At 41.2% G+C, this 10,779-nt stretch overlaps 1 protein-coding gene across 3 annotated transcripts in view; it reads right to left on the bottom strand.

Annotated features, from left to right (window-relative positions):
• Positions 1-1,595: 1,595 nt before the first annotated feature.
• rad51b (RAD51 paralog B) overlaps positions 1,596-10,779 on the bottom strand; it is a 67,473-nt gene continuing 58,289 nt past the window's right edge. The window contains exons 10-11 of one of the 3 annotated variants that reach the window (XM_079832130.1): positions 2,405-2,554; positions 1,596-2,140 (exon numbers count right to left, since the gene is read on the bottom strand). In XM_079832130.1, the coding sequence (XP_079688256.1) occupies positions 2,439-2,554 (116 nt within the window). In that variant the 3' untranslated portion in view covers positions 1,596-2,140; positions 2,405-2,438. The remainder of the gene's footprint in view (positions 2,141-2,404; positions 2,555-10,779) is intronic. The other 2 variants (XM_079832131.1, XM_079832129.1) reach the window with 2 other exon arrangements.

Here is a 10,779-nt window from a genome sequence, read left to right as displayed (position 1 = left end):
TTGCATACTTTTCACTGTATAAATTAAATATAGATTAATCCTTGTTAAAAGCTACAAAACTTGTCAAGTTCAGTGAGTTAATTTTTTTTGACACAGACAGAAGCAGGTAGGCTATATTAGGCTGCAGTCCCTTTAAGGCCGAATGCAATATATTGCATCCAATATATTGACACACAACTGTGAGTCTTTCAACTGTAAAAACAGAAATAACTATCTATATTATATCTCTCCATATTAAATACACAAAGAAAAATACAGAAAAAATGCCTTTGACCCTGCCTTTGTCATTCATCAGCACTGCAGTTGGACACCATTATGCGTGTCTCGTGTTTTTAAGAGCAGAAACGCATTCTATGTGTCACTCAGAAGTAAAACATTTTGAATAGATCAAATTGAATAGATAAAGCGCTTCACCTTATGCAGGTGAATGAAGACGACACAGCGTTTAAAGATCATTTCCGATGACTGACAACACAGAATTTAGCTGTATTTTGGTGCTGATGTGTGAATGGTCTCTTAACGTTTAAAAGCCAGAACGCCATTGCTTGTGTGAACAGCATATTTGTGTATTTACCAGTAAAATCATTCTGTTAATTTTACAGTAATTTACTGAGATTGCTGTGTGAAAGGGGCTAGTGTCTATGCACACCAGGGCTGTGAGTTACTGGGCCTTTAAGAACTGACGCGAGGAATAAGGCCAAAGTCGCAGTTGAGCAATACTCACACCATAGACTTTGTAATTCCTCTATCAGCTCTTTTTGTTCCTCTGAGTGTTTAAGAGAGCAATGAGTAAACAAAGAAGAGTTCACAATGTCAGAAGATTGAAACGATTTATACTAATGCGTGTATAGAAGGGGCATTTCGGGGAGTTTTGTGCTAGGGGAATGTGTGGTTGTAGGTTTAACCTCAAGACTAAATGAGCCAAGAACAAAACAAAAGGTTCTGAACAGAACTGACTTCAGGTCATGAGTATCCAATTGTATCAATTCAAAAGCAAATACTGCTATAAAAAAAAGGGCAAAGAATCAAGGCTAATTTAAATATACTGATATCCGACAGAAATCATTCAACAGTGTTATCTCAGAACAATAAAGCCCCAAGCAATGTGTGTTTGTGTTTTGGTTGGTTTGTATTGAAGCACTCAGAGAAAGCCTGATGTGAGGGATGAGTACAGATCACCGTGAATTTTAGACTCGCGTCAGTATCTCATGACTATGCTCTGATTTTTAAATTCACCCTAAATGTTTTATTCTCCAGAGCCTTCTGGCTTGCAGGGAAAGAAGGAGTTTCTTTGGAAGGAAGGAGAGTTTTCCTCCCTTCGGTACAGGCACAGGCACAGGCAGCGATATCGCCACAGGTCAACCATTAAATGATCTGTCAAAACATGTGAACTCTCAGCCTATCAGTCTGCTTATGGGGGGAAGGGAGGAGAGATATACAGAATGAGGATGAAAGAGAAAGACAGACAGAAAGAACACCTACTCAGCATTGCGGGTTGGGTTGTCAAAACCGACTTTATCTGCTGGCGGAGAGAGCTAAAGATATCATTGTCATTTGCACTGTCAGCACAATCTGCTAATGAAGCTAAAATAATTAGATTGGAAGTTGGAATGTGATTTATTAATGTTAGAAGTATAAAAGCAGTACTTACTGCATTTTACTCACTAGGAAGGAGTAGACAATAAATATAAATACAAAGTATATAGAGAACATGTGAATGCGTATATGTGCACATATACAACCAAAAGCAAAACAAGCCGAAAAAAGAGGAACCACTCAAAATAACACCATTGTTCATCTAATCAGACAAACTTCCCTTTAAGGCAGAGGAACCATGGGAACAGGAGTCATGGGAACAGAAGCCATGGCAACGGCCAGTCAGGGTCAAGAAGCGTTTGTCCAAGACTGCTGTCTTATCACACGACTAGCGAGAGGAAAATTAAGCCTGTCAATCAATAGCTGACTGATGTTGCAGTTCTCTAACTAGATGAAAACGGAGGTAATGTTCTACAAAGGGGAGGCTTGGTCGTCAACCTGTGGAGTTTGCTCTGTCCACTTTGTGTCTGTCGTTCTTTGTTGCCATAAAGGACAAGCTGCTGATCCACCACATGTTCCGGCAATGTTTAACCATGGCTTGTACCTGAAAGAAACCATAAAGCAATAATAGTATTTAATTGTTAGGAATATCTATGGTGGATGATAAATATAAAATTCTGAGTGCCTCTACAATTTCAATAGCATCATGCTAACTGAAGTGTCACTAAAGTCATCACATGACCATCAAAATAACCTTGAAATAACCTTGATGTTCAAATGCATCATCACACTTTGTTATCTTCAGATAATGGATGGCATTGAGTGTTTAACTGACATAAAAAACATTAATCACTTCACATTTGTTTACTGAACTTAAAAATAAGTTCTGCAGCCAAGGGTTCTCAGCCAGTTGAAGGTGTGGCCTGGGAGAGGTTGTAGATGAACCCTGTCCTCACTCTGATTGGCTGAAGCCCTGGATCTGTTCCATGGATTAAAAGACTCTCTGGGTGTTCATTCCCTAGGAAACATAAAAGCATAAAATTAAAACTTTATATCAATTGTATCGAGGACCCCTGATCACCATGACTTTGTCTACAAAAGTTCAGTAAGTAACTACAATATCAAATATTTGGAGGTTAATTCGGGTCAATTTTGTTGTAAGTATGAAATCAACATGAATACAAAGAATTCATTTTTAAAAACGTACATTTTTTAAAGATTACTCCTTTTCATTATCTTGGACATCCTTATTTGTCATTGACCCATGAGTGACCCTTTAGTCTTGTGCACCGTCTTCCTAATTTACCTGATTAGATGCAAGTGGCTCATGTTTCCGATAAATGCAACAAAAAATGACCACAACAGACTAGACAAGAAAAATAGGGGTTGGTTTTACTTTGGCACAGGCTGACATCATAGTATTATACACAGATATACAGTATGTAAACAGGCATCAATTTGAGTGAAGGTTTGTGGGAGGAAATAAAGGCTCCACTGAGCCTTTAGGTTGAACCGCCATTGTAATCTACGGTACTTTAAGTCTTGGTAAGGAACAGAAGCAGTTAAATGACCAATTTGAATTCCTATAAAAACCAAGAAAACATACTCCTAGTGACCAGCTGAGAGGAATGAGTGCCAAATTGTATGTGGCCACGTTTGTGGCCGAAGACAATGTGGAACATGGCTAAATACACATCCAGCTATGTTTTGCTACTCTCATTCCTGTGGCTGTCACGCTTATTATGAAATCTCTTTATTCACAATCTGTTGCTCTTCATGAGAACAACACCTCCCATGAGGCTGGGTGCTAGTCTTATTTAGTTTTCTGTCAAAACCTCATGATGGGGCCCTAAAATAGAAGGCAAATGCATGAACACAAACTTCAACAAGCCGTTCCTACTGGCAGAGATACAAATCTGTATCGACTGGAGGATCACTGTAAGCATTCCCATTGGTAGGCTCAGCATTGATCACCTGTATAAATTGCAAACTCTCATTGAAAAGGAATTATGTCCGTCGCTTTGACACTGGCCATCAACATCAGTGAACGCACTTAAGACTCATGTACTAAAGCTAGCACAACCTCTGTAGAGTGATATTAGCATCCCACACACTGGCAACTTCCATGCTTGGAGTAATAACAGGCATGACTGAATTCTCCAGTTCCCCATAACAATAACACATTAAACCGAGAGGGTTTGTATTGGACGAGTCCTTCAAAACTATGACTAGTGATTTCTCATAACTGGTATTCCAAAGTACTAAGCATGAACATACTGCTTACAAACATAATAATTTACTTCATCTGGTTCTGTTTCCATTGCGTCATTCTACGCTGCCGAATCTGATCCCTTCCCTGTACTACGGCATCTATTCAATCTGGAGATAAGCAAACCCATAAACATACTTGAACAGAGTGCAGACGGATGTTGACTGGATCTCCTAACAAGCCTCTATATCAGACATAAAGCATTAGTTTCGAGAGGCAGCGCCCTGTTAATACCGTGAAGCAGAGTGGTCGGGAAATGCTCTCCAGCAAGTAGGCCACTCATACTCATGTGCTCTGCATTTTCCATTTGACTGCCTCTGTACAGTACGGCCTCTGTAATCACACCAGCAGCTTGAGACGAACCGTAAATGTTTACATATGCCTTTAAGGGGGCCGCTCCAAATTCACTTTATATCCAGCCTTTCTCTCACCCTTTGTCACACTCAAACAAGTGCACACTGTGCTGTTAACAAGAAAAGATGAGAGCTATTATGCTTTTTTTATTACTCCATAAAGCAGAACACATGGGGCAAGTCCTAGCAGGATTGGCGAGACAGGATATAGCGAAAGGAAACCTGTAGCACAGGAGGGGTGTATATGGCCTATCACTCACCGTTTTTCATTCTGCCCTTTTGTAAATGGAACGTAAGAGCTTTGAGAACTTAGCACGAGCACAATTGAACATGTAGCAGTACAGATGTAAAATAAGTAATCCGGTTTGCAATGCCCAACTCATTGAACCAGGACAAGCACAGAGAGAACAAGAGACGACTCCTCTTGAGGGCTCTCGCATTGACCCCCGCAACTCTGCCTTTTTGATTTATGGAGCTCAGATGGAGTCTGGAGGGCTGGGAGGAGGAGATAAAAGGTTTCTTGAAATGAACACCTTAGTGAAACCTGCTGCTGTATAACGTAACACAGAAAAGGCCCCTTCACCTGGAGCACTGCAGTCCAGAAAACTTCTCATTAGGGGGACACATCAGTAAGAGCGTCTGGGTACTGAGAGAACTCTAGTGGATCACCCCCACCAGAATGTGTTTTTGCACTTGAGTAGCATGTTGTAAGTCTTAGGAAACAGAAATCATTAGTAAGCCCCCTTTACTCATGGGCCTGAGCTATTCTGGGTGCAGTCGAAAACAAAACCCCCACAATAATCAAACCGAATTGCTAAATTACAGAGATGAGCAGCTTGAAAAACGTCTCACAATCATGGGAGCCTTTACCCCGCAGAACCACAGCAGCTAAAGCCATCCAGATCCAACACTGATTGCTAATAATGAGTCAGTGTGGTACTGGCCAAGACACATGGTACAGCTCTGTAAAATCCCTCTACTCCTCACCGCGCTGGAAACATTGAGTCAGCCAAGGCCTTTTGTTTCAAGTTTATCTGTGCGAAGATAATGTGAGGCTTCAGCTTAGACACGCTGGGTAAAAAAAATGGCACTTTCATGTTACCCAGGCTTCTAATAAGTTGCTTAGTTTGTCTTGAAAAATAGGCCGTAGGTTTAGGATCCTCTGCCATGCTTTCCTGACATGATGAAGAGTTTCGTTGTTCCCTTGTTGTTCCTGCAGATCCCATTGAACTCGCAAATCCTCCATGTGGCCTGGCAAAGGGGTAGCTTAATAAGGGCCTCGTTTTGTCCTTTGTGAGCCAAGGCTGGGGACATCAGCAAAAATGTTCTGATTCAGAAATGCTCCATTTCCTCTGTGGAGATTTGAGGACACTGTGGCTTTTTAAGAGAGCCAAAAAATGAAGAAGAGAAAGGGGGGATTGCAGTTGTGTAATTGCCCTTACATAATCACGATATAATTTTAATGAATTGGATGATAACCACCATTGACAGTAAACACCATTGTTTGCAGGCTTGTTTTTTTTTTTATGGGAGGTAGGGTCAGGGTAGTTCATGTAGCTCAACTTAACCTCATTCTTTGTAGGGTAGACCTCAGGGATTAGAAAGATGAATTCAACTGACAGTCATCTGTCCAGGTCTGACTCAGAGCCTGAAAGTGTAATGCACAGCCCATTTTACTTTCAGGAGTTTGGGCTTTGGTACCCATGTATGCAATGCCCTCTGCTGAAAGCGGAACACAGTTCTGGGAGTACGGACATTTGCAGCTGTGACAGGGTGAGTCATTCTGTTTAGCACTTAAATAGAAAGGGGGTTTCTTTTCAACAATGACACTCACATAAGTACAGACAGAAATCTGCACATGTGCTTCTGTGCACGCACACACATACACTACGTCTCAATGGGTGCTGGTAAACCAGCACCTGTGAACAGAATGAATCTTAAGAGAAACATGGCTTATGCAGAGGCTTTCGTTTGTTACTTCCATATTCACATGGATGCACGTGTGGCTGGAATACAGAGCAGCAGCTGCAGTCCGAGATGTGAGCAGATGACGGTTCCTAGAAGAAAACCCGCCAGTTCTTGCACGTCTTTTATCCAATTGATCAGGCAAGAGGGAAAGTATTTACCAGAAATTACCCAACACCTGGGTAAATCAGTAACTGAGAATGAACTGCCTTTCAGCAGGAGCTCTCTCAATGTCTCTCTAATATGAACTTGAGGAAGTGTCTTACAACCAAACTAGAGCATGAAGTTCAAAGCAGCAAACAAGTTATGTTTTTGTAACAATTTGGTCAGGTTCCAATAAGGCTTTTGCAAACTGGTTGGTTCTAAGTCGGTCATCAATGACAATAAAGAACTACATTTTGCATAATTACCAAGTTATTGATTATGACAAGCACCGGCCTCGCCATTTTTAATGATCCCATATGAGAAACACAAATATAGTTTCAGTGTTTGGTGGGGCAATGTAAAAAAAGTTTTCTTTTGACGCTGCTGCTTTTAGCAACTTATTTTCTTTATAAATCATTAAGCTTTTCTTCTAGAGAAAACTAGCAATAACACAAAATTAATCAGCAGTCTAGAAATATGAACTTCCAAACAAAATAAAAGTAGGGGAAGGTATGGGAAAAATCCCAGAATCCATGAAAAAGAGAGAAAGTAAAAGTGGAAAACAGGAACATTGACTAAGTGGCTGAGAGAAGAAAAGTAAAACTGGGATAGAGCAAAGCAAATGAGAGTTAGAAGGAGGCAAAGAAATGAAAAGTCGAGGGAGGGAGAGAAAGAGAAAGGGGAGAGGGGGGAGAAAACAAAGCCATCTTTGTGTGAGGCGCTGAGAGAGTGGAGCAGAGCCAGGGCTTAGGGGGTGTTTCACAAGAGTACACTGACTGCATTCCTGCAATGTGATTATGGCCACATTTAATTTATTCTCCTGCAGGAAACACACTTAACCCTTCACTGTCCATCGGCTCTCATCAACTGGTCTTGAACCTTTATAATTATCCAGTAAGTAAATACTAAGTAAAAAAGTTTTGTTATGACCTAACACAGCTTGCCAAAAGACCCAACTACAGACTCTGTAGTTCCTGGTGATTGCTTTACAGTCATTCATTGACTTTGCTTTGTGTTTTGCGGCGTCAGACAGCCCTAAATCCAGGCTAATTCAGCCTGAAGCAATTACACTGGGGATTCCCAGCACTGGATATTCTTTCCGTGCACAAAGGCAGACCTGAGGTGAAACTTCACGTACGTTATCTGAAACTAGAAGTATTTGTTGAGGAAATTTGCTAAAACAAATCAAAACATCTCCAGCCTCGCAACTCTAGAGAGGATCAGTGGTAAGGAGGACGGATGGATGAACTCAAAACATGCCAATGCACGTAACTTCAAAGAAGGTTCTGATGAATTTAACTGGAGATAACAAAAAAGGGAAGATTTTTGAGAATGTGGAAGCAAAATATCTCTTTCTGAAGCTCATTTGATAAAAATTAGTTTAAGGTACAATGTAATAAACCTAATAAGAAACACTCTTTTTCACCTGTATATTTGTATTAAAGGTCCCATGGCATGAAATTTTCATTTTATGAGGTTTTTCAACATTAATATGAGTTCCCCTAGCCTGAATATTGTCCCAAAGTGGATAGAAATGTTGATCGGTGTAAACCCGAGTTCTGGCTGTCTTTCTCTGCCTTTGAGAAAATGACAGGCCAGAGGAGCCAATCCTGAAGTCTCCTGGTTTGACGTCCAAGCAGGAACGGTTTCCTCCCTTTCCTCCACCCAGAGAATCTGGCACGCCCATGCAAACGCTCGAGAGATCATTGCTTGTGAACGAGTGAACGCTGACAGTTTCTCAGTGTTTGGATGTACAAATGAAAACAGAAGTCTTTTTTCAGTTCCTTCTGATCTGTGATCAGTGATTTCTTATGTGTAGCTAATTATTTATTATTCGTGCACACGCTGCGGCTTCTCTCTCCCCCGACAGAGCGGTGTTTTCGTGTTTTCTATCTTGTGAGTCAGTGTTTTTGTACGTCTTCGTCGCGTCTATCTGTTCTAGAATGTGCATACAGTCGTTTCTGCTCAACATCAGCAGAGTAATATCTTTAGAGATAAACCTTACACACGCTGAGGCTCGAGCTGCACTGGCCGGTTGGCCTCCAACATCCCCGACCCCCAGTACTGCATCTGGCCCACAGCGGAGGCACCAAACGCGGCGCGAGATTAAGCAGAAGGGGGGTAAGCGTGAGGGTATCTGGGCTAGGCTAGCCAGCTATTCCCACAATAAACTGGATTACATTCGATTACTGCTGTTGTGTCTTTGTTTGCGCTGTGTACTCAATGCGCGTCACTGACGCTTTCCATATGATAGGAACATATCTAAAAATAATGGTATTATCAACACTTACTCATAACTCGTTCATCTCGACAGCTGTAATGGTACTTTGCATGTGTTACAAAGTTGGTAATAATGATGAAGACGGACTCGGTGTGACTGGGACTCGTGTTTATTCAGAACTCTCAGATACAAACACAATAAACTCGCGCTGACTGACAGCGCTCTCATAACTCAGTAGTTACTATAAATAACTTTGTTAGCAATCGCTGAGCTCAGTCTCTGGTACATTAGTGATGTCCGGTTCGCGAACGATCTTTCTATTGAACCGGTTCTTTTTAGTGAACCGAATCAGTTCACCAAATCGGACTGAATCGTTCTAAACGGTTCGCGTCTCCAGTCAGCGCTGATCCATAATTTACTAAAGTTACTAACTTTCTGACATGAGACTGACAGCCCCTCCGACTAGAAATAGACTAATAACCTGAAGTATATGCTGTAGCTATAACAGTTCACTGAACTGAGACTGACAGAACCGATGTGAAGTGAACTCCGGTCCATCCGTCTCTCTGGCAGCAGCTCGTGCCTGCTCGTGCATCGTAGACCTCGTTAAACCACGCCCCCTCCACTCATATCAAATGCAAAGATGTCAGCCAATCACAACAGTGGGTGTTTTTACTGAAGTCTCACAGCAGACACGCCTCTTGTAACAGGGCCTTCAGCCACAGGGCAAACAGCAGTATAGAAAAAATGCCTTTTATTTCTAAATTATGACATTTTATGATGTAAAAATCATACTAACAATATAAGTACACCTCAGGAAACATTATAAAATAATAGAAAAATGCCATGCCATGGGACCTTTAAGATCATAGCAAATGTAGAGCAATACACAAATGATCACTTATTGTTTCTTACCAAACACTGTAACCAAAAAAAACCTTGCATTTCCATTAAAACGCGGTTTGGTACATTACAATTTCAAATCTTTTCATGCTCTGATTTCTCAACATGGTTAGCAAACCGCAATCAGGGCAGGAAAAGCGTGTTGGCGGAACAGCTTTAATGATGTGGAGACTCACAATTGGTCTTCTACATTCTAATCCTGATTCAAAAGCATCATAATGGAAAAAGAAGCTGTAACAACTAGCCAGGAACAGTAGAGAATGGCACTATATACTGGTACCCGTTCGGCCTGATGAAGAAAAATACCAGAATCATTACAATTGTTCTGCATTATCTAATTTAGGGCAACAAAATTAACAGTTCCACAAAGGCAATTCGTTACAGTAAGTTATTTCTAAAGATCTGCATAGAAAGCATTAGCCATTTCTGAAGACTGCACAGTGTCTTGAACAAAGCTCTGCATTAGCTTGATCTGTTGAGCCAAGCTTGATGGTCATGGTTTCTGACCTCTTTGATTCGGTCTGTTTCTTAAGTCCTGGAGGACCACACACAGGTCTGTCAGCAAGAAAAGACAACCAGTACCTATTTTGACAGGCCCGCCCTTGCTCCCTCTGTGATTCTATGTGTTTACACCTTAAACAAAGAGAGGGAAAATGAGATAATGAAGAGAAAGCAGCACATCATTGGGGTTGACCACTCCCTCAGGCCACAAATATGGTAGCCAACTCATTCTCAAGCCACCTCTTCATACAGTCTTCTACACTCTTCTCTACAACAACTGCACTGATCTCTAGGGGAATAACAAAAGCAGTTGTGAGAGGGGGGGGGGGGGTCAAAACCAATGCTGGCCTAAATAAAATCCCCTTTCCAAAGGATCAAAGTTGAACTTGGCAATTTAATTCCAAGAGGATATTGCCGTTCCAAAAGGCCTCCAGCCATCTAGGCCTGTTACGCCTCTCATTAAAGGCAGAGTCTTAAGCTGTAGTGTAGCAACAGGGGCAGCATTATTCCAGACCTGCTTATTCCTGCCCATTACGGAAAGAACGTTCTGTCAGTTCAACCACAATCCAATGAGGTTGGACCAAAGAATCTTGTCATTTAAAGGTATTACATAAAAGTTTTCCAACAGAATCTAAGGTGAGGCTTAGGACAATTATAAAGTCTCATTGTTTTAGCTGTGCCAGTACAGCTGAATTTCAGTTTCTTAGGAAACTTAAAGGGATAGTTCACCCAAAAATGTTAATTACTCCATGATTTACTCACCCTCAAGCCATCCTAGGTGTATATGACATTCTTCTTTCAGACAAATACAATCGGAGTTATATTAAAATATGTCCTGGCTTCCAAACATTATAATGGCAGTGAATGGCAGCCCAAAATTTTAAGCC

This window comes from Gobio gobio (assembly GCF_949357685.1).
Source record: "Gobio gobio genome assembly, chromosome: 12".
Classification (NCBI taxonomy): Eukaryota; Metazoa; Chordata; class Actinopteri; order Cypriniformes; family Gobionidae; genus Gobio; species Gobio gobio.
Note: the sequence above shows the minus strand (reverse complement) of the source record. Positions and strands in the feature narration are given on the sequence as shown.